This window comes from Grus americana, chromosome 24 (genome assembly GCF_028858705.1).
Source record: "Grus americana isolate bGruAme1 chromosome 24, bGruAme1.mat, whole genome shotgun sequence".
NCBI lineage: Eukaryota > Metazoa > Chordata > Aves > Gruiformes > Gruidae > Grus > Grus americana.
The window spans coordinates 61,378-83,496 of record NC_072875.1 but is presented as its reverse complement, the minus strand read 5'-3'; the positions used below and the strand labels follow the sequence as shown (position 1 = coordinate 83,496).

At 58.6% G+C, this 22,119-nt stretch overlaps 1 protein-coding gene across 1 annotated transcript in view; it reads left to right on the top strand.

Annotated features, from left to right (window-relative positions):
• Window positions 1-18,336, top strand: part of TECTA (tectorin alpha) — a 30,161-nt gene extending 11,825 nt beyond the window's left edge. The window contains exons 7-24 of the mRNA XM_054803049.1: window positions 2,025-2,437; window positions 2,716-3,286; window positions 3,852-4,444; window positions 4,925-5,498; window positions 6,655-7,265; window positions 7,548-8,109; window positions 9,490-9,689; window positions 11,206-11,589; window positions 12,230-12,516; window positions 12,608-12,888; window positions 13,055-13,165; window positions 13,524-13,726; window positions 14,349-14,512; window positions 14,660-14,908; window positions 15,434-15,596; window positions 15,901-15,988; window positions 16,622-16,738; window positions 17,243-18,336. Coding sequence (XP_054659024.1) covers window positions 2,025-2,437; window positions 2,716-3,286; window positions 3,852-4,444; window positions 4,925-5,498; window positions 6,655-7,265; window positions 7,548-8,109; window positions 9,490-9,689; window positions 11,206-11,589; window positions 12,230-12,516; window positions 12,608-12,888; window positions 13,055-13,165; window positions 13,524-13,726; window positions 14,349-14,512; window positions 14,660-14,908; window positions 15,434-15,596; window positions 15,901-15,988; window positions 16,622-16,738; window positions 17,243-17,343 — 5,672 coding nt within the window. The 3' untranslated portion in view covers window positions 17,344-18,336. The remainder of the gene's footprint in view (window positions 1-2,024; window positions 2,438-2,715; window positions 3,287-3,851; window positions 4,445-4,924; window positions 5,499-6,654; window positions 7,266-7,547; window positions 8,110-9,489; window positions 9,690-11,205; window positions 11,590-12,229; window positions 12,517-12,607; window positions 12,889-13,054; window positions 13,166-13,523; window positions 13,727-14,348; window positions 14,513-14,659; window positions 14,909-15,433; window positions 15,597-15,900; window positions 15,989-16,621; window positions 16,739-17,242) is intronic.
• Window positions 18,337-22,119: the final 3,783 nt, after the last annotated feature.

Sequence of the window (22,119 nt, the reverse complement as noted above, 5' to 3'; positions counted from 1 at the left end):
GCAAAGTCATCACCCGACTCCCAGCGATAATGGACAGTCTGCCCACCGCAAAAGGCTAATGCCTTGAAGAGTGAACAGAGAAGTTTGTCGTTGTTTGGCACATCTCGTTCAGTGGGAGAGCATCCTCGGCAGCGTACGTGAAGGAGCCGTGGTCAGCTGTTGTTTGTCCTTTGTCCCGGCTGGCGTTGCCTCTCCCAGGGGGATGTCGGCATTCTTACGGATGGACGGACCCGGCTCACAAGGAGTATTTGCAGCAACTTCTCAGTGTGGGCGAGGCCTTGGCAGCTCCGAGAAAACTGAGAGGGGTCCATAAACACTTAGGAGTCTTCTCTGCTCTCAGTATTGCTTTCCACCACCAGCAAACGAAACTGTCATCTGTGCTAGGTTTGTTTCCTTCCTGGGATTTTAGTAGCATGGTGTTGCTGTAAGCCTCCATTTCTGCGGCCCAGAAACAGAACCCTAACCTGAAGTCAAGGGCGGATGGAGCTTGACTGTGTCACAGGAATAGAATGCCACCGAGCCGTCATCTCGATTCTTTTCTGTGATGCTGATTGTGGCAATGGGAAGGACCTGGGAACAGCAATTTCCTGTTGCCTCTAGACTAGGAAAGCTGATGGAGTGGTCCCATTTTCCTTGCTTCTGCAGGAGGAATAGCCAGTTTTCCAGGCAGGACAAAAGGAACGTCCCTGCACCAGTTACAGTGTCTGTGCACGCGTCACCGACAGCGTGGGATTAATAAATGCACGCAGTGACTGTACAGGGACTCTGCTGCAGAGAGATTATTGCATTACTATTTGACAAATAAAACTGTCAGGAGCGCCTGCTGTGCTCCAGGAGTCTTCTAGCAAGAGAGAATTGTCACTTGCTGACCGACAGTGGAGATGTCACCGCTCTGAGACATGCGACGTCTTTATATCCTGGTTTAGGACTGTACCGAAGAGGGCCTGCCAGACCCCCGAGGCTCTTGCAACCCCAGCAGAGGTTTTGGGTCCAACCGCTCCAGCCACTTCCAGCTGCTGAACCCAGGAAGAAAAGCTGGACTTTGCAAAGGGGCTGAAAGCCAGTCTCAGCTTTGCAGGTGACGAGGGCAGCGTGGGTAGATCCCGCCACTGGATTTGCATTTCATGGTGGACAGCCGGTCACCCTCCACGAGAGAAGGTGCAGCGTGAGGTGTCGGAGGCGAGGGGGCCCGCCGTGCCTAACGGTGCTCCTTTGCCCACATCCCCTGCACCAAGATGGTTGGCGCGGGAGCCCTCGCAAGTGGGTCTTGCTAAGAGGAGATGATGTTTGTTGCAGGGAAGTGGAAAATAGCTGCTTTTTGTAGGAGGCAGGGAAGAGAACAAAAAGTTTAGGAGAGGTAAATTCAGGCAGTGCGCACGGCGGAAGCCGCACACATGAGAAGTGTGAAAGATGGCCATATGGAGGAGAGGGAAACTCTTACGGGTATTTGCCACCCTTGTTCTCTCGTCTTCTCTCTGCCTCTCATGTCTCTCACCACACAAACCTGCCTCCCTTTACAGTACTGCCGTGTAACAAGTCTGCTCAGTCTATTGCTGTGTGATCACTCATCGTTTCCTGTCCTCCTGGTGTATGGTGTGGTAGTTACTTATCAACAGCTCTTTGGTTTCGCAAGTACTCCGCGCGCTTTCCGAATGGGTGTGAATTGCCGCTGGGCCACTGATGGCAGAGTTGCTCTTTGACTGGCAAAGTTATGTCGGCTGAGGAATTATGGAGATGGCGACAAAGCTGAAGGACGGCACAAGTACAGCGACAGCACCAGAAACGGCATCCGAAAGGCGCGAGCTTTCCCAGCGGACTTTACCTTTGAGAAAATCGCACGAAGAGCTCTCGTGTCCCACGATACTGAAGCGGAACGAGGGCGGTGCCGGTAGCAGGATGCTTTGGCAGAGATCTCGATCGTAGGGCCAGCAGACCCCTCCAAGGACTGACGCGCTGCGGTTAGAGCATGCTCCTCTGTTTAGAGAAGTGATGTAGCGTGGGTTTTTCCCTTTCTGTCTTTCTAGGGCAGTTTCTCCGTCAAGGGGAGATCTTCTGGGACAACGCCAACTGCACCATTAAGTGCCGCTGCCTGGACTTCAACAATGAGATCTTCTGCCAGGAGATGGCTTGCGGCCCCTTTGAAGCGTGTGCGCCGAAGACCAAGTTCTTCCAGTGCGTGCCGGTGGAGAGCAGCACCTGCGTGGTGTTCGGAGATCCACATTACCACACCTTCGACGGCTTCCTCTTTCACTTCCAGGGTTCCTGCTCCTACCTCCTCGCCAGGCAGTGCTGGCCAGGCTCCCAGCTGCCCTACTTCAACGTGGAGGCCAAGAATGAGAACCGAGGCGGCTCCTCCGTCTCCTGGCTGAGGGATATTTTTGTGGAGGTCTACTCGCACAAGATCGTCCTCCCCAAGGGCAGCTTTGGGAAAGCGAAGGTAAGAGCCTTGCCAGAAGGGGAGAACTTGCCCGGTCGGTTCCTCCGAGGTGGCAGTGAGCCCTTGACAGCAGCTCTGGGAGCACGGGACAGCCCTGGGGAACGGGCACGGGTGATAGCTGTGGCAGCAAATGCCTGTGGCTTACCAATGGCTGTCCTTCTGCACGCACCCCTAACCCCAAGACCCTGTAGTGGGGCTGTACGGCTCCCGTCCGTGTCCTGGTATAAGAGCTCTGCTATTTTGTGTGCCGGCTTAGATGTCTGGTGTTGTTCCTGCAGGTGGATGACTTGGTGGTGTCCCTACCTGTCTCCCTGGAACTGGGTGCGATCAAAGTCTACCAAAGTGGCTTGTCCACAGCCCTGGAGACTGACTTTGGTCTGCTAGTGACCTACGATGGACAACACTATGCCTCCGTCTCCGTTCCAGGCACGTACATTAACGCCACGTGCGGTCTGTGTGGGAATTACAATAAAGACCCTGAGGACGATACCCTCCGCTCGGACGGGAGGTTGGCCTTGTCCGTGCCTGACCTGGGTGAGAGCTGGCAAGTGCCGCACCCCGAGCGGAAATGCTCACGTGGCTGCTTGGACAACTGCAGCTTCTGTGACGATGCCACCGAGTCTCTCTATTTCACCTCCGAATACTGTGGCTTCATCAACAAGAGCGGCGGGCCGCTGTGGGAGTGCAGCGCCATCGTGGACCCCACCGCCTTCATCCACAGCTGCGTCTACGATCTCTGCAGTGCGCGGGATAACGGCACCGGCCTGTGCCAAGCCATCCAGGCGTACGCCGCGGTCTGCCAGGCCCTGGGCATCTCGGTGGGAGAGTGGCGCACCCAGACGGGATGCGGTAAGTGTTTGCGTGCTCGTGCCGGGAGCCTTCCCCTCTGGAGGAGGGGAGCTATTTCAGGTGCCCAGCAGTGCGTGAGATGTTGGGGGAGAAATCCAGGGGAGGGAGTTGCCCAAGGCAGAGGGAGTTGGATGAGAGCCGATCGGTCCCTCCTCTCCACAGCATCAGACTCTCGCGCCAGCAAAAGGGCAGCACGAGCCAGGCATGAGGCAGGAGCTCCACGTTGCTCTGCAGATGGTCGGCTGCTGTTATGACAGATGGAGGCTGGACCGGAACAGGGACTGGCTGATGGCACGCTTCTCGGCCCACCTTCCTCACTTATGGCATTAAATACCTGTGGGCGGCTCGATGGCTGTGGGGGTGTTTAAGAGAAGCTATTGCTTGCATGAGAGGAATGGGTGGGGAGGCGTGGGAAAGGAATGCAGGGACCAATTCTACCATCACGCCAGGGCTTTCAGGTCACCCTGCGTCATCTCTGCTGTGGGTCAATGGGAAAGAGGTAACTGGCCCCGACCCGCACCATAACGTGGTCTTCCTGTTGTTTGTCTCCCCTCTGCACCCACAGCGATGGCCGTGCAGTGCCCGGAGCTCAGCCACTACTCGGTATGTGCCAGCAGCTGCCCTGCCACGTGTTCGGACCTCACGGCCCCGCTGGCCTGCGAATCCCCGTGCGCCGAGGGCTGCGAGTGCAACGAGGGCCACGTCCTCAGCACAGACCGCTGCGTCCCCGTCCAGAAGTGCGGCTGTGATGTGGACGGCCGGTACTACGCCATCGGGGAGTCTTTCTGGGCGGCAGAGGACTGCACGGTGGAGTGCCAGTGCGAGGATGGCGGGGAGGCCAGGTGCTTTAACACCACCTGTCCCGAAGGAGAGGTCTGTGCCATTGAGAACGGCTACCGGGGCTGCTACCCCAAGCGGGAGAGCCTGTGTTTGGTGGGACAGAACCAGGTGTTGCAGACGTTTGATGGTGTCACTTTCCCCTACCCACTGGAGCACTCCTACACGCTGCTCAAAACCTGCCCGGAGAGACCAGACTTCATTGAGGTAGACATCAGCCAAAAGAAGCCTGGATCCGCTCCCAACGGGCCACGCGTCGTGCGGATCCAGGCAGCTGGCCAAGAGGTGAAGATTGGAGGCACCAGCCTGTCGGAGATCAAGGTAAAGGTGCTGCTGTCAGGGCGGCGCACCCCAGGGCCAGGACGGGTGGCAATGGCTTGTGCTGTGATCCGATGTCCCTTTGGAGAAGGGCTTGTGGGTCTGTGGTCCCAGACCGTTCCCCTGGGTAGCACTTGGAGGAAGCCTATGTGGGCCATCGCTGTGTGGAGGCCTTTTAGGTGTCTATGAATTTGTTGCAGTGCCATTATTCCTGTTTGCTTGCTGAGTCAGCTCTGGAGACTTTCCCGACGTTGCGGTTGTCTCCTGCAACTTGTTTTTTTCCCTGGAAAAACATTCTTTGTGGGGCAAAATACAAGGAAACAACCGTATCCTCCCCCACTCGAAGGAGGCTCCGGGCTTTGGAGGGTAGGTCTGGGTCAGGAAGCATGTAGTGTTACCCAGTGTGGTGAGGCCAGCAGATGGGAAGCTGTGCAAAGTCACATCACCCTCCCTGAAGTGTCTCGATCTGCTTGTTACTTGTAGGTGAACGGTTACGATGTGGAGCTGCCTTATTTCCATCCTTCTGGCCGCTTGGAAATCTATCGTAGCGACAACAGCACTGTGACGGAGTCGGAGGGGCTCCTGGCTATCAGCTACTACGATTCAGGCCTCTTGGAGATCCACCTCTCCACTGCCTACTTCAACTGCGCCGGGGGCTTGTGCGGCTTCTTCAATGGCAATGCCAGCGATGAGTTCTGCCTGCCCAAGGGCAAGTGCACGGACAACCTGGAGCTCTTCCTGGAGAGCTGGACCACGTTTGACGAGATCTGCAATGGGGAGTGCGGGGACCTCCTCAAGGCTTGCCACAATGACTCGGAGCTGCTCAAGTCCTACAGGAGCCGCTCCAACTGTGGCATCATCAACGACCCCACCAACAGCTCCTTCCTGGAGTGCCACAGCGTGGTCAACGTCTCGGCCTACTACAGGACATGCCTTTTCCGCCTGTGCCAGAGCGGGGGCAACCGGTTGGAGCTGTGCGACTCGGTGGCACGCTATGCCAGCGCCTGCAAGAACGCTGAGGTGGACGTCGGCCAGTGGAGAAGCCACGGTTTTTGCCGTGAGTCTGCGAAAGCTTTTAAGTACCAGGGGTGGGGAGAAGGGGGTGTAGACCCCCCCGACCTCAGGCAGAATCTTTTGTCAGGAGCTTGCGAGTGCACAGAGGTAAAGCAGCTTTTCTTACAGGATGCCAAAAAGTATGGGCTCTGTTCCCCCCCCCAGCTCTTCTCTTGTCTTCGGTGGGTACCTCTTAGCCACCGGGTGCTCCTCCGTGGCTGAGCCGGAAGACACTCAATGGTAGAAGGGCTGTTTGGGAGGGAGACCCTGACCCAACAGGATTAAGGGCAGCATTAGATGTCCAAAGTCATACAAAGGGGTAGGGAGGAGTTGCCCAAATGCTGGCAATCTGGGGCAATTTTCCTACTCTCTTCCCTATTGGTCAACCAAAGATCGGCTTTGCCATCCAAAGATCTATGCCTGGTAGAGCTTTCTGCCATGAAGAGGTCCGGCTCATACGAAGCGCTCTCCTGCATAGCATACGGAAGGGAAAGGGGAATTGAAGTAGGAATGTCACACGAGCCCGAAGGCAAGGCAGCACCGCTCCATGTAACAACGTTAGTTTCTAAGCGGCGCTCGTGCTGGCAGAGACAGATTTCCCAGTGAAGTGATTTCAGGGTGGCATTTCAGGAAGTATCAGAAGTTTTATGATCCGGTATAGGAGCATTCCAGAGCTGCAAATGGTGTCTGACAGTGTTGTACGCCACCACCCCAGGATAATTTGAATAACGCTTTTTTTTTAAGCTGTCGCTATAAACTTGCTGTTGATGGGAAAACATTCATAATTCAGAAGCGAATGTGAAAAATCCCCAGCGTGGAAGTACATGGTGGGGAGACAGCCCCCATCTCTGCCACAGAGGTTTGAGGGAGGTGTCCGTTCATGACCCCTGGCCTTGTATCCTCCAAAATAGCAGGAGGAGGTGTCGCTTGGCACATGGTGGGACAGGGCTGTGATGTGAGGAGGGAGATAGCCAAGAGGAGGAGAGGTTGCAAAGGGGATGGTGGCTGGCAGGGTGCTGAGACTGTTTCCCCTCTTGCTTGCTTTACCCTGAATCGGTCGCCACTCACCCTGTTCCCACCTTTCGCCTGTTCCCCCACTCTGCGCTGCCCTGGGGCTGCTGCATCTGGGCACTCACACTCCATGTTTGCTGGCCCCACAGCTCTCACCTGCCCAGAGAACAGCCATTTCGAGGAGTGCATGAGCTGCGTGGAGACTTGCGAGACCCTGGCCATGGGCCCCGTCTGTGCAGACACGTGCACGGAGGGCTGCCAGTGCGACGAGGGCTTCGCCCTCCGCGGCACTCATTGCATTCCCCGTGGCGAGTGCGGCTGCAACTTTGAGGGACGCCAGCTGGCCACCAACCATACCTTTTGGATGGACATCGCCTGCCACTTCCTCTGCTACTGCAATGGCTCCGACAACAGCGTGTACTGCGAGAACGTCTCCTGCAAGGACGATGAGTACTGCCTGGAGGAGAACGGCCTCTACTACTGCCATGTCCGCACCGACGCCTCCTGCATCGTCTCTGGCTACGGACACTACCTGACTTTTGATGGCTACTCCTTTGACTTCCAGAGCAGCTGCGCATTGGTCCTGTGCACCACGATCGCCCGGCCGAGGGCAGAGCGCTCGGACACTTTCCCGGCGTTCACCGTCACGGCCAAGAACGAGGATCGGGACACCTCTCTGGCCCTGTGGGTGAAACAAGTTGAAGTGGAGGTCTTCAATTACAACATCGTCATCCACCGTGCTTACAAATACACCGTGCTGGTGAGTGCAGGGCCACGAGGGCCGGGGTTATTTCTCCCTGCCGTGGCTCCCAAACTGCAGAGCAATTCCCTAGGCACGAGGCCTTAGAGCTCGCAAGGTTTTCCAGGGGTCGGGAAGGCTGTATGCTCGGGCTTGTCCCTAGGGGCCCGCCAGGTGCAGCTTTCAGAGGGGGATTCCATTCTGGCTGCTTTGTTTTGGATGTAGAGGTGGGGTCAGCGGGGACTGGCCAGCAGCTCTGATCATCATCCCCACTCACAGCGCGTCTCATTTCCTTCCCCGCAGATCAATGATGAGCGTCTCTACCTGCCCCTGAAGCTGGGCCAGGGCAAAGTGAACATCTTTGCCTTTGGCTTTCATATCGTGGTCGAGACTGACTTTGGGCTAAAGGTGGTATATGACTGGAAGACCTTCCTCTCCGTCACCGTCCCACGCAGCTTCCAGAACCTGACCTACGGCCTCTGCGGCCGCTACAATGGCAACCCCGAGGATGACCTGGCGGCCGCAGGAGGCACGCCGGCCGCCAGCGTCTCTGACTTTGTCCTCAGCTGGGCAAAGCGGGATGCGTTCTGTCGCGTGGGCTGCGGTGACCGCTGCCCTGCCTGTGGGAAGGTGGAAGGCTTCTGGAAACCCCAGCAGCTCTGCAGCCTCATCCCAAGCCAAAGCGGCGTCTTCGCTAAGTGCCACAGCAAGATCAGCCCTGCCTTCTTCTACAAGAACTGCCTCTTTGACACCTGCGTCGACGGGGGGGCCATGCAAACGGCCTGCAGCTGGCTGCAAAATTATGCTAGCACATGCCAAACGCAGGGCATTGCCATTACCAGCTGGAGGAACTTCACCTCATGCTGTAAGTGCCACCCTGTCTCCGAGCCCTTCTTCCCTAGAGGTGCTTCCTGGGGCAGTCCGCTCTAGCGCTTGCCAGAGCTCACACTATAAAGAGGTATCAGAGCACCGCGTCAAGTGCCAGCAGATGCCTGCTATCTCCAGGCATTTGACCCCAGCGTGTCCCGGGTCCCCACAGTCAGCGCCTGGGGATGGCCCCGGGGATCCCCTCCTTCCCTGCCGGAGAAGGGGGGCAGTCAATGGAGCGGTGAGCTAAAGCGGTGCGGTAGGTGTGCACGTAGTCATTGCCAAGTGCAACAGACCAACCTGTCTGCGGACTGGGGATGGGGGAGGCTGACAGCCCAGCAGCTGGTCCCTCCCACGCTTGCCGGGTGTGGTGGTGGTGCGGGATCGGGTCTGGGGTGCTATGTTCTCTTGGACTTGTTACAAACTGCGTGTGGTATAGCGGGCGTCAGGATGGAAAGGGGGAAGCCTCGAGTTCAGAAGGTATCAGCCGTCCCTCCGTTGTTAAGCGGGAATTGTATTAGTCAGCTTCAAAGCCAGGAATACGTGTCTGCTCTAATGAAGCTGCACGCTCTTGTCAATAAGATTACGATGCGATGTTCAACTAGGCTTCCGAGGACGGGGGCCGTGAGCCTCTCTGGCAGCTGATCTATTTGGCAAATCAAATGGAAAGTAATTGTCTTTTCTAACAAGACTGAAAATTAAATTTATGTCATTCTTCCTTCTAACGAGCAAACTCATGGCTCAGAAGGCACCGCTCTCGTGGGGCAGGTTCAGCAAGGCCACCAACCGGCTCCCCGCGTGCCGGCTCCAAAATGGTCCCTGGCGAGCCGGCGGGGCGTGGGGAGCGGCGGCCTGCCCAGGCACGGGCAGCAGCTCTCGCAGGCTTCATGCTCCGAGGGAGCAGCAAAAACACGTACCCTGAAACGTGTCCCCACGTGAAGAGCGCAGGGTCTCCATACACTGCCTGAAAAGGCCCAGGGCCAGCACGGGCATCGCTCCCGGAGGGAGACGTTAGTCTGGTGTCAGTGAGGAGGCTTGTTTGCGGGAGAGCAGCCCGCACGGGCCAATGAGCTCTCGGGAAACTGGCGTGCAAGAGCTCAAAGCACGAGTAACAGAGAAATGCTGCTCAGTGCAGACCAGGCGGCTGGCAAGCGGTGTAGGACAGAGGGACGAAGGCTGCCTTTGCCCTTCAGTTGCGCGCCTGGGAGCTCCGGATCCCTTTCCGGGCAGCGTGGTCCATGTTAACCGCCTCATCAGGGGAATTAGCTGCCCGTGGACACCAGCGGCAGAGATTACAGCCCTACGCGTGGCTGGCCGCCAGGTTGGTTTTGTTCGGGGAGCTAATTTGTATTTGTTTTGTTCTCTGGTAATGTCGCAGCCGTCAGCTGTCCCCCCAACAGCCACTACGAGAGCTGCGTGTCCCTGTGCCAGCCCCGATGCGCTGCCATCCGGCTGAAGAGCGACTGCAGCCACTACTGTGTGGAGGGATGCCAGTGCGACCCCGGGTACGTCCTCAACGGCAAGAGCTGCATCCTTCCCCACAACTGTGGCTGCTATTCCGACGGCAAATACTACGAGGTACGCTGCTCGTGTCCTTCTCTTGGCCTTTCTCCCACTCTCTCTGATATTCCTGAGCAGCGTCTCATGACCTGAGCGGGGATGGCGGTCAGGTCGGGCCGGTACCGGGCGTTTGCTAGGGTCATAGCCTCAGTCATCAAGAGTGCTGTGCAGGGCCTAGAAGGACGGGTCCTCTCCTTCATCCGCATCATATGTGCCTGCCGGTCCGTGGCCATGCTTAGGGATTGCTCTGAAGTCCGATGTTTTTGCAGCAAGCAAGAGTGGGTAGGGAACCAGGGGCAGAGCACGCAGAGCTGCGTCGAGTGGAGGCAGAGGTGCAAAGTGGGGTCCATAGTGAAGCCCCAGCAGCGGCCTGTGGGATATTTGCTGGTGTTTGCTGGGGCCAAGCTGTCCTGAGGTCTGCCAAGTCCTCCTCGGAGCTGCAGAGCATATTACCGTTACTCCTGCTGGAGGAGTCCCTGTGTTGGGGTGGGCTCCAGCTCTGATCTGACTACCGGCGTGCACTCGGGTCCGGTGGCTTACACGTCAGGATGCCTCTCTCGTGCCAGCCTTGTTGCCAGGCAGAGAGTCTTGCACAACCGCTCTTTCTGAGCTCTGGTGAGAGGAACACCAGCACAGAGCAAAGAAGTCTCGGTCTGAGGGCCTGTGGGAATTATATCTCCTAGAGGAGTGTAAAAGTGGAACCGGTAAGACCATGCTGGTGATGGAGACAGTGGTTGTCGGGGAGGGCAGCGATGGCACAGTGGCAGCACGGGGCTCTCGGGGTTCTAGGGCGGTACCGTGGGTAGAGAGGAGAGGGACGTCCTCCCGTGGCGTGATGCGTAGTGAATCTTTCTGTCTGGCAAAATTGTCACGTGGCTGTCGGGCAAGGGTAACTCGGGTGTCAGGCAGGGACGGGAGGGAACTGGCAAAGAGGGGGAAGAAAAGGAAGGCTGTCTTTGAGGACCATCAAAGTCCAGTACTGTATGACCACGTTGTTCTAGGTATTCTGAGTTTACCGTTTCACTTGAAATTTACTTATTTGTAGCTATTGGATGTTACCTGGGAGTTTGGTTCAGCAGGGTGTCGTGCTGGTGGCATTGCTCCTATTATAGCGGGTTGTATTTTGCGTCTGTGAAACTGTTCTGCGTAAGGTGTCTTTGCCAAGCCTCACAGCCAGAACAAGCCAGTATCGTGGTACTGTTGTATGGGGACCCTAGCAGGCAGGTTGGCAGCCGGTGGGGCACAAGAAAGGGATCAAGGAGGTACTTAGCGTGCGGTGTTTTTTATCTCTGTATGAGGGGCGAGGGAGGTTGCGGTGGCAATGGAAACATGCGGTTTCCTCGTGCCTGCGGGTGGCAGAGATGTTGCAAGGTAGGTGCACGCTGCAAGCGTCGTCTTTGCGCCTTTTCCTCTGTCCTCATTGCCCGCTCTCGCTTGCTGTGCAGCAGAGGGGCGTAAACCTCGGCCCAAGCATCCGCAGAGGGTAGGTTGGGGGTCCCCGGCCCTCCCGGCCAGTGACAGGTGGTTCTTTTAGCCCAAGCAGCTCTTCTGGAACGGGGACTGTACCCGCCGGTGCCGCTGCTTCCGACGTAACCTCATCCAGTGCGACCCACGGCACTGCAAGTCGGACGAGGAGTGCGCCCTGCGCAATGGCGTCCGTGGCTGCTTCAGCACCAGGAGCTCCTTCTGCCTGGCGGCAGGCGGCGGCGTCTTCCGCACCTTCGACGGGGCCTTCCTCCGCTTCCCTGCCAACTGCGCCTTCGTCCTCTCCACCATCTGCCAGAAGCTGCCCGACTTCTCCTTCCAGCTCATCATCAACTTTGACAAGTGGTCCTCACCCAACCTCACCATCATCTCTCCTGTGTACTTCTACATCAACGAGGAGCAGATCCTCATCAGCGACAGGAATACTGTCAAGGTAAGGTCTCGTCAGGGGGGGTCCGCCCCCTCCAAAGCAGGGCCGCAGACCAGGCGGCGGGGGACCAGCTTCTGAGTGGAGGAGGATGGCGCATGGGGCCACACAACAGTCTCTGCGAGGGCCCCAGGAGGCTCTGTCGGCGGCTTTGTGTGCCGGTCGAGGCAGCTCTATGGGTGAGGGATGCGGCTGTCATCTCTCGGGCTTTGTGGAGGGATGCCGGCTGAGATAAAAGGCTGGCAGGAGGCAAGGCCATCCACAGCCCAGGAGTTTGTAGTCATGTACCCATCCACTTCTCGGTGGTGCAGGTGAAGCTGTCCTTTTGAGCGGAGGGGTATGGAGGGCTGGCTACTGCTGTGGTGTCGCTCGGTCTCTGTGGCCTTTTCCGGTGAGCGATGAGTCCCAAGCTAGAGCCTCGGCATGTGAATAGGCTCCCTTTGCGGTGCAGCCTCGTGCAGGCATTTCAGGGAAGGGCCTTGCTGGTAGTGATCTGTCGGGCAGGAAAGAGGAGGATGCCGGCCCCCGCAAAGATGAGGCGGGGTATCGGGAGGCAGTTGCGGAGTGGTTTACGGGCAGCTCGCACTCGTATCCGTAGGTAGAGGGGATGGGAGGGACTTCAGCCTTGTGTCCTCTCCTATGCCAGGTGAACGGCAGCCACGTGAGCATCCCCTTTGTCACGGGCCTTTCCACAAAGATCTTCAGCCAGGAGGGCTTCCTGGTCATCGACTCCAGCCCCGACATCCAGATCCGCTACAACGGCTTCAACGTCATCAAAATCACCATCGGGGAGCGGCTGCAGAACAAGGTATGCGGCCTCTGTGGCAACTTTAACGGCGACCGGACAGATGACTACGCGACGCTGCGGGGGAAGCCGGCGGTCAGCAGTGTGGTGCTGGCGCAGAGCTGGAAGACCAACGGCATGCAGAAGAGGTGAGCGGTTGGACAGCCCTTCCCCACCGGGCGGGAGCGGGAGCGGGGCCGGCCGCAACGGGAGCCCCCGCGACGTGTTCGGTGCCCACAGCTGCAACGAGCTGCAGTACTCGCAGTACGCCGCCTCCTGTGACAACGTCCAGATCCAGGAGCTGCAGAGCGACAGCTATTGCCTGAAGCTGACGGACATGAAAGGCTTCTTCCAGCCCTGCTACGGCCTCCTGGACCCCCTGCCCTTTTATGAGTCCTGCTTTCTGGACGGCTGCTACAACCACAAGAAGGTCCAGCTGTGCGGCTCACTGGCCGCCTACGGCGAGGCCTGCCGAACCTTCGGCATCCTGGGCACCGAGTGGATCGAGAAGGAGAATTGCTGTAAGAGAGCCGGGGGCCGTCCGGGTCGAGGGGAGCTGTGTCCCGCTGGGACCGCAACCGGGGGGAGAGGGGCCGGCGGGGCGGGGACGGCCCATGGTGGTCGGAGGTGCCCGCTCCACCGTCTGAGGATAAAGATCGCGTTTGCGCTTTGTCTTGTGCTGTTTAGCAGGAGTGGTGGAAGATCCGTGTGTGGGCGCCGACTGCCCCAACCGCAGCTGCGAGCTGGACAACGGCGGGGAGCTGTGTGGCTGCATCGAGCCCCCGCCCTATGGGAACAGTGAGTCCTCCGGTCCGGGCTGCAGGGTTGGCACCAAGCGGCGTGGGCGCGCATTAGGCCGTGGTACAGCCGAGGCTTCGGGAAGGGAGGTGCGGAGGTGCGGGACCTCTGCCGAGACGGGCTTCACGACTGTGCATGGTTCAGGATGGGAGCAGGGAGAAGGTTTTCTGGAGCACGTGTTATGGGCATCTCTGGCTCGGGAGCACTTTGAGCAGCAGGGACGTCGGATGGGCAGGACACGCTGCAGGAGACGATCCCAGCCTATTTCTGGCAGCGGGGAGGACGGCCAGGCAGGCTGGTGGCCTGGGCCTGCGGTGCCATTTGTGGTATTCTGAAGCTGTCTCATTTTCTCCTCTAGCCACCCATGACATCATTGACGCAGAGGTGACCTGCAAAGCCGCCCAAATGGAGGTGTCCATCTCGAAGTGCAAGCTGTTCCAGCTGGGCTTCGAGCGGGAGGGGGTGCGGGTCAACGACCGCCACTGTCCCGGCATCGAAGGGGAGGACTTCATCTCCTTCCAGATCAACAACACCAAGGGCAACTGTGGCAACGTGGTGCAGGTGAGCCAGGGCACGTGGCACGCGGGGCTGGGAGCAAAGGCTGGGCCGTTCACCTTGGGTGTCTTCTCATTCAAGTAAACTCGAGGGCGAAGGAGGTGGGGGGGGGGGGGGGAACGTGCCTTCGGGAGGCGGCCTGATGGAGTGAAAGGGACCTGAAAGTCAGCTGGTGCCTGGTGTCCTGGTCCAGAGGATGCACGAGGCAGCAGAGGAGTAGTTAGGAGGCTAAGGAAAGCGGCCTGCGTATTCTGAGCCATTACATATGCGAGGAACTTGCTGGCATGGGGGCATCGAGGCAGCGCAGCTTTGTGCCGGCCGGGTAGTCCTCCTCCACAGCGGCAGCAGCCTGGCTCGACGCTGGGGTCACGGTGGGGGAACGCGTCAGCGCGAGTGATACTGGGAAGGTGCTTTCATGGAATGGGGTCAGGGAAAACAGAGGCAGGTCTTGTAAAGTAAGAATGCTGCCCGGCAGTTCGTAGCCCTGCTCTACCGTACCCTTTCTGGCCAGAGGCGGCAGAGGGGCGGCAGGGCCCTCGGCATCGCACGGCTTGTTTATGGTCCGAGGCGTTCGTTAGGAGCAGGGGAGCGGAGATGGCCGGTCTTGAGCCCTGTGTTCCTTCTGCAGTCGAACAGTACACATATCGTGTACAAGAACACGGTGTGGATCGAGAGCGCGAACAACACAGGCAACATCATCACCCGAGACCGGACCATCAACATGGAGTTTTCCTGCGCCTACGAGCTGGACATCAAGATCTCCCTGGATTCGGTCGTGCGGCCGATGCTCAGGTAGGAGCCGGGGTGAGCCGTGTGGCCTCTCCTGTTGCAAGGAGGGCGAGATGGTGAGGGTCTGAAGTGAGACACCGAGTCAGCGGTTTGTAGCCTTTCCTCTGTCCGAGCTGGTATTTTATTTAATTTTTTTGGGGTCATCGGTAGCGTGATTAACCTGACGGTGCCGACGCAGGAAGGGAGCTTCACGACCAAGATGGCCCTGTACAAGAACTCCTCCTACAAGCACCCCTACCGGCAGGGCGAGGTGGTGCTCACCACCCGGGATGTTCTCTACGTGGGGGTCTTTGTCGTCGGGGCCGATTCCAACCACTTGATCCTCATGCTGAACAAGTGCTACGCGACCCCCTCACGGGACAGCAATGACAAGCTGCGCTACTTCATCATCGAGGGAGGGTGAGTGACCATGAGCCAGGTGGCCCAGCACACCCTGTTGGTTTTTGTTGTGTCTGTCAGGGAGGGTGCTCGAAGGGGCAGCAGTATCGGTTGGAGCAGGGGACCTTTCAGTCAGCGAGACGGCTGACCGAGATCTGGAAAGGGTGGGGAACAGGGCAGCTCACGTTGTTAGCGCAGGAGTTACTTCGCTTAGCGTACAGCTAGCTGGAGGCCCCGCGTGCAACGGAGTCCCGGCTGCAGAGCAACGGCCTTCCTCGCGTCACCGATGCTGTGGGCGTCAAGGTGTCCGTAGGAGTCGGGGGGATGTGGAACTCGGCGGAAGCATCATGGGAAGCAGGAGCACAATGAAGTCGGGCGTGCCAGAGAGAGGTCATGCTACAGAGGCAGGGCGCAATGCCCTCGTCAAGAAGAGGCTGGCATGGTGGGATCTAAGCGTGCTGCCGCGGGACCCACGGGCAAGTGGCGTCCTTTGAGGGAGGGTCCTGATCACGGGAGGTCCAAGGCAAGTATCGGTGCTTTGCGCAGGTGCCAAAACATGAAGGACAACACCATTGGCATAGAGGAGAATGGGGTGTCGTTGACGTGCCGCTTCCACGTCACTGTCTTCAAGTTCATTGGGGATTATGACGAAGTTCACCTCCACTGCGCTGTCTCACTCTGTGATTCGGAGAAATACTCCTGCAAAATAGTAAGCGGGGCGAGTGCCAAGGGATCAGTCGTGTGCTTTGCAGGGCTCCAGCAGAGCGTGGCGAGCCCCGTTGACCCGGTGGCAGAGGAGCGGCTGGAGGCGTAGCCCCGAGGGCAGGGCCGGGAGGGTCGCACGTCCCTCTAGGTGCCGGGAGGAGACCCCCGCCTCAGGACCCAAGCTCTCTGAGCCTGGTCGCACGGGGGTGAAATCGGGGGTCCCTTTAGGAGGCGGGCCGGCCAGAGGGGCACGGATGGGGCCCGGGCTGGGGCCGAGAGCAATGGAGGCGGCATTTATCCCTGTGTAGAACTGCCCTCAGCACAAAAGGATGGCCAGCGTGTTCGCCGAGGAGCCCAAGGAGCAGATCATCTCGGTGGGACCTATTAGGAGGAAGCGTAAGTGTGCGTGACCCCAAGGAAGGCTGCAGGGGTTTGTCCGCCATCCGGGTTGAGCCCGGTGGCGTGCCTTGGGGCAGCGCCTGGATACAGCAGGATCCTGGGGCGCTGGGGTGAGGGAGTGTGCACGTCCTTTGGGGAGAGGCTGTCCCTTTGAGGAGGAATCAGGGCGAGTGCAAGAGAGCGCTCCGGGGGTTTTTGTTGCCAGTGGGTGAAGGTGGAGGTCGTGTGGGCTGTACTGGGGGTCCTCCTCGCTCAGGGACATGTGTTCCTAGGGGCCTATGGGTGGGCGGCAGGAGCCCGGGGTGTTGCGGGGCACTCCGTTTCTGGTCACGTGGCCCTGTGCTGTGGGTGCTCTCTTTGTCTTCCCAAAAGGCCCTCGGAGGGTTGTGAGCAGCAGACTCAGTAGTGCTTTGGGGTCTGGGGGATGGCGGGAGCCTATCCGGGTCCTAGCGTCGTCCCCACGCCGCGTGTGATGTGAGGGCGTGCCCAGACAGCAATGAGGGGTGTGCTCTTGTAGGCCCTGCTGTCATAGCAGAGAGTAGGGGAGCGTGGGTCTTAGGCAGCCAAGGGTCAGGGGCTTGGGGGGGCGGGAGCATCGCTCAGTTGTCCTCCTTTGCTCTTTGTGCCCAGGATCGGACTGGTGCGAGGACAACGGAGGATGCGAGCAGATCTGCACGAGCCGGGCGGATGGGCCCCTGTGCAGCTGTGTGACGGGAATGCTGCAAGGGGACGGCAAGAGCTGCAGGGGCAAGTACTGGCAGCGGTGCGGGAGCAGTTGGGGCGAGCGTAGCAGGAGGCCCCCGTGCCCGAGCCGAGGGGCTGTAGGGGTGAGCAGCGCAGGGAAGGAGGCCGGAACGTGCGGCGTGTCACAGATAGGAGGGAGGCAGAGGGCAGCGAACTGGGCATGTGCCATTCCCAGGGGATGGAGGTGCCTGAGGGCTGCGAAGCCGATGATGGCAGACTTTGAAGAATTGGCAGACAGACAGTTGAAAGGGCAGTGACGGCATACAGCGTGGTGTGGGGCAGCGGCAGGGTAAAGAGGAGGCTACGGGTAGAGTATGGAGGCCAGCTAAGGGGCTGGGGGGGGGGGGGGGGCGGGGCGTGGGGCCAGCAACGAGATGGGGAGGCTGGGAGGGTGCAGGACTGGTGCTGCTCGTGGGGGACCTGGGTTGTCCGGAGGGAGGGAGGGAGGCACCCATTGCACATGTGCCGGGGCCCCAGCTCACGTAGGTCTTGTTGTTGTGTTGGCAGCCTCCAGCTCTTCAGGGGAGCACCGTGCCCGAGCGACCCTTCTGGCAGCAGCCCAGCTGTGGCTGTGGCTACGTGCAGCTCCACGGGACCTGACCTCATAGGCGCGGCTCCGCCGCCCAACCAAGTACTGTTCTCACGTCAGCCTGAGTCTTTGTAGGGTAGGAGACAGCGCCCCCATAGTGACCAAGCTGCTGCTGACCTGTCCTGCTGCGTGGAGGCAAAAGAGGGACTTGACCTGGAGAGAGATTGGACGCGGACCCAGACGCGAAGGTGGCATGTGGCAGGCACAGCGACAATGAGGAAGAGCTGGATGTTTGCTGGCATTGATGTGGAACTTGGCGGGGTTTTTTTGCAGGTTTCTGGCATCAATCTGGGACTTAAGGTTCTTTTCGCAGGTTTCTGACATTGATGTGGGATTTTGAGGGGTTATTTTTTGGAGGTTTCCATCGTTGATGTGGGACTTGAGGGGGTTTTTTTGGTAGCTTTTTCGAGACTTTCCCTTGTAGCGCGCACCGTAGGTGGCCCGCACCCCTGTCGGTAGCGTGGGATGGGCCAGAGCGCGGGCTGTCCCCTCGCGCGGACAGCCGCGGGTCTCCACGGTCCTCGGGAGCTGCCATCGTTGTCTCGCGAGCGCATGGACTCGGCCAGAGGTAGGCGTTGCGGCACGGGTCACGGGCCGGAGCAGTGCGTCGGTGGTGTCGGATGCGGTGACGCCTTGGGAGCGTGTCGCCCTCTGGCTATCCGGAGTGGAGGTGTCATCGAGGCGTGCGGTCGAGGGCAGAACTTGTCCCCGGGGGTCTGGGAAGTCTGTAAGTGCGCTGCGGTGGTGAGAAGCTGGTCCCAATGATTGGAAAGAGGTGCTTTCTGGTGGGCAGGAGCGAGAGCCAGAGAAACGAGGGACAGAATTCCCTCCTGTGTTCGTGTGGCATGCCACGGCAGAGTTTTTTGAGGGAGAGAGCAGGGTCAGGTCTGTGGGCGCGCAGCGGCGTCAGGGTGCCCGGCAGGAGCGTCGAGAGCGGCTTTGGGGTTCTGGTGGGTGTGGGGGGACTGTCTGTGTTGGTGTCTTGTCTTGTGTCTGTACTCTGTGAAATGGCTGCGTGGGAATAAAAAGTGTTGTAATCCTTCGTAAGTGGTGTGGTCCTGTGCGATGGTGCTGAGGATGGGGCGAGGCAGATGGGGTCGGGGGGACGCTGGGGCTGGAGCGGGTGCCTGGGAAGAGCAGGGAGCAAGGGTTTCAGGGTGTTGAGTGGGGGTCACTTACGGGGCATGCTAGAGCTGTGGGCTGCCAGGGCTGGAGGAAGGAGGTGCGCCTGTACTTCGTTAGGTGGGTCAGATGAGCTGGGATTGGTGGGGAGGATGGGGGCGGGGGGGGGGCGAGTAGCAAGCTGTTATGGGGAGGGAAGAGGGCACCCGAGTTCTCTGCTGGGGTCCTAGGGAGAGCTGAGGAGCGTGGTGGCTGGAGGAGGGCAGCAATTGAGCAAGTTACCTGTGAGGCTGGTGGGTGACTATCCCCCAGGCTGCTCCCCTGACTGGCTGGTGGCTGTTGTGGAGTGTGGGACAGTTTCGCAAAGTTGAAAAGACAGATGATTTATTAAGGCGACAGATATAACAAATTCAGAATTGCTGTTCATAAATACACTTACTGCAAGAATCGAGCTCAAGTTAATAGTTCAGCGCTTTTGTTAACAATACTTTCCCAGGGTAACGTGCGCCATAGTCAGAGGCACGAGTCTTACCAAAGAGGCGTCCCTGTTTGGGGAGGAGAGAGGTCCGGGCCTGTTGACTTGTCCTGTAGCTGGAGTTCTTGTCCTCAAAATGGAGGATTCTAAATGCCAGATTTATACTCTTGGTGGGGTGGGACTAAGAAGCCAACTATCGTGTCCCGATCGGCTCCTAACAAGGCTCGTTGCGGTGTCGATCGAAAGCAGGGGGGTAGCGGAGAACAAAGGCGCGGCGGTCTTTTCTGGCTTTACTGAAGCAACATCGGACTGTGTGGCCTCCGTCTCGCCCCAGGCGCCACTCAGTTGATTCGCACGAGCGTTAGACCGCACACAGTCACGCCTGTCCGGTTCTTTGCAAGAGAAGCGACTTGCTCGACTCTTGCCCTCGCTCTGGCTCTGCTCGGCCCTGGTCTCGTGGTCTCTCTCCGTCGGCCCTGTCCCTGGCTCTCCCTCTCCTCTCTGTGTCCTCCCCCCCTTCTCTGTGTCTGCTGCGTCTCCGTGCCTGGCTCTCCCCTCTGTTGCGTTCTCTCCCCCTGTCCCTCAGTCATTCCTCTCTGTCTCTGCTCTCTCCTCTTCTCCTCGTGTTGTGTGTCTCCCTGGCTACTTCTCCCCCCTGCCCCAGCGTGTCTCGTCTTGCTCTTTTCTCTCTTGTTGTTTTCCAGTGCTCTCTTTTCTGGTGTGTTGTCTCTCTCTCCTGACTCTGGGCTATGTAGCTCTCTGTCTCCACTCTCGGAATGTCTGCTGCCTCTCTCTGTGTGGGCCTGCCCTTACCTCTGCGGATGCCCGCTCTTCTCTGTGTTCTCTCTCTCTCCCTCTGCCTCTCCCTCTCTCTGTTGTCTCTCTGTGTCCTCTTGGACAGACCGGGGCAACGGAGAGGACCTCTTAGTCCTCTCTCGCCTGTCTGCCTCTTGGTTCTCTGTGTCGGTCTCCTCCTCTCTCTCTGTCTCTCTGTCTCATCTTTCCTCTCCTCCTGTCTGTTCTCTGTCTCCTCCTGTGTCACCTCTCTCCCCTTCTTCTCTCTGTCCTCTTCTCTCTCTCTCCTTCTCTCTTCTTTTTGGTGTCCTTTCCCCCTCAGTCTTTATCTGTGCTCTCTTTCTCTCCCCTCTCCCCTCTTCCTCCCCTCTTTTCTCTTTCTCTCAGCTCTCCTTCTTCCCTCTCTTGTTTTCTCTCCTCTCCCTTTGCCTCCTCTGTTTCTCTCCCCTCTCTCTTTCTTGTGTCCCTGTTTGTCATCATTTTTTTGCTCTCCTCTCTTGTCTAGTCCTGTCCCCCCTCTGCCCTGCCTACCCCCTCCTTGCTCTGTGCCTGTTCTCCCTCTCTGTCCTCTGCGCCCTCATTGTTAGCTCTTTCTTGGTGTGCCTTGTTGTTGTCTCTCTCTCTCTGCCTGTCTGTCTTTCTCTTTCCTTTCTGGGTGCGTCTGGCCCCCGTCTCTGCTCTCTCTCCTCTTGGTGCCCTTTGTCTGTCTTTGCTGGTTGTTCACTCTGCCCCTCTCTTTGCACCTTGGCAGCCGGTTGGTTTGTTTTCGGTGCTTCCTGGCTTCCCCTTCAGTCTTGGCCGGCTTCTCTTCCCTGGCCCACCCCACGGGTCTCTCCCTCTTGGTTTTTACGATGATGCCCTCTGTAATGGGGAGTGGGCCTTGACTGGAGATGGCTGACTTTGTTGCTGGCAATGATGCTGAGGTGGGCCTGGCCGTGTGGTGCCAGCAGAGATGGCCACCTCTGGTGATGGTGCTGACTGGTGGTCTGGATGCTAAGTAAGTGGGTAGGTGAGTAAAAGTAGCTAGTGAACCCTGTGCCTGGCTTGCCTGAGACCTGTCTGCTGGTGGTGGGGAGAGTCTTTGGAGGGCTTTAGCGGAGGTGGTGCGCTCAGCTTGTTGGCGATGGTCTTTGTGACTGGCCGCCTGCCTGTAGTGGTGGAGGCCTCCCTCCCTCGTTGTTGATGTGGCTGGTGCTAGTGATATCCATAAAGTAGAATTTTCCACTTTACAGGGACAGAAATGTGTTTGGGTTAGTGCTTAGACACTGTTTAATTTAGGGTTAAGTGCACTACTTGCTTTGCCGATGGCTTGAAGAAGAGCCGAAAGACTGATAAAAAGCATGCTTTGCTAAAGAGTATCCCTGAAGGAGAGCTGAAAAACTGATAAAGAGGAAACACCCTGCCCCAGAAGGCGCTGAGAGCTGGGCAAGTGCCAGAGAGGCCTGAAGTCACCAAGAATTGCCAGTAACCAGGGGAAGGGAAAGGTGGCTGGGCGGGGGCAGGGCAGGTTTACCACCATCTACCCAATTAAACAACGATGCAAGTTACACCCCCACACCCTCGAGGAGCATGCCTGCTAATTTCAAGATGCTTGACCAACAGTAGATGATGTGGTAATTAATAACCAATTAGCATAAATTTAGGCAGGTTTTTCTAATCCTGTAACAAGATAAATACGTGGCAGATTCTGTGTGTGGTGTGCTAGCCTTGTGGAATTACCACCTAGCGCCCACCTCTGCGCAGACATGAACTAAATAAAACACCTCTGCTCTGTGTGTATATTGGCGTACTGCACACCGGGTAAATGATCCCACTTTTGGGACAACACTGGCGGCCTGGCTGTTTCTTGGAGTTGGCGGGTGGCTAGCTGTGTCTGTCTGTAGGTGTTGCTCTGCCAGGCTCTGATGGTGATGGAGGGGGCAAAGTCGTGAAGGAAGTGAGGTGGAGAGGCTCTTGCCCGTGCCTGGGGCGGGTGGGGTGCCTGTGTGACTTTGACTTTATTATTCTCAGAAGGGCTTGGGGCGGTGGGGGGTGGGTGGGCCGGCCACGAAGTGGCGCGGCAGGAGCGGGTGCTTGCGCGGGGGGCGCGGGATCTGTCCGCGTGCTGGAGCCGGCGCGAAGCCGCGGCCAAGAAGTCCGGCGGCGGGGGAGCTCCCGGCAGCGCTGCCCTTGGAACCCGAGGGAAGGGCGGGCTCCGGCGCCGTGCTCCCCGCGGCCATGCCTCGCGCTGCCCGGGGCCGCCGCTCTCCTTCCCGGGAGTTCCCCGGCTTACCGGCGGGGCAGCGTGGTGGGCGCCCTGCTCGCTGCCCTGCAAAGAAGTGCCCTGCATAGTGCCGGCCCCAGACGCTACGCTCCCGCGGTCGCTTGGGGTCCCCAGCCCCTCCCCCCCCCCCACTTCCCACA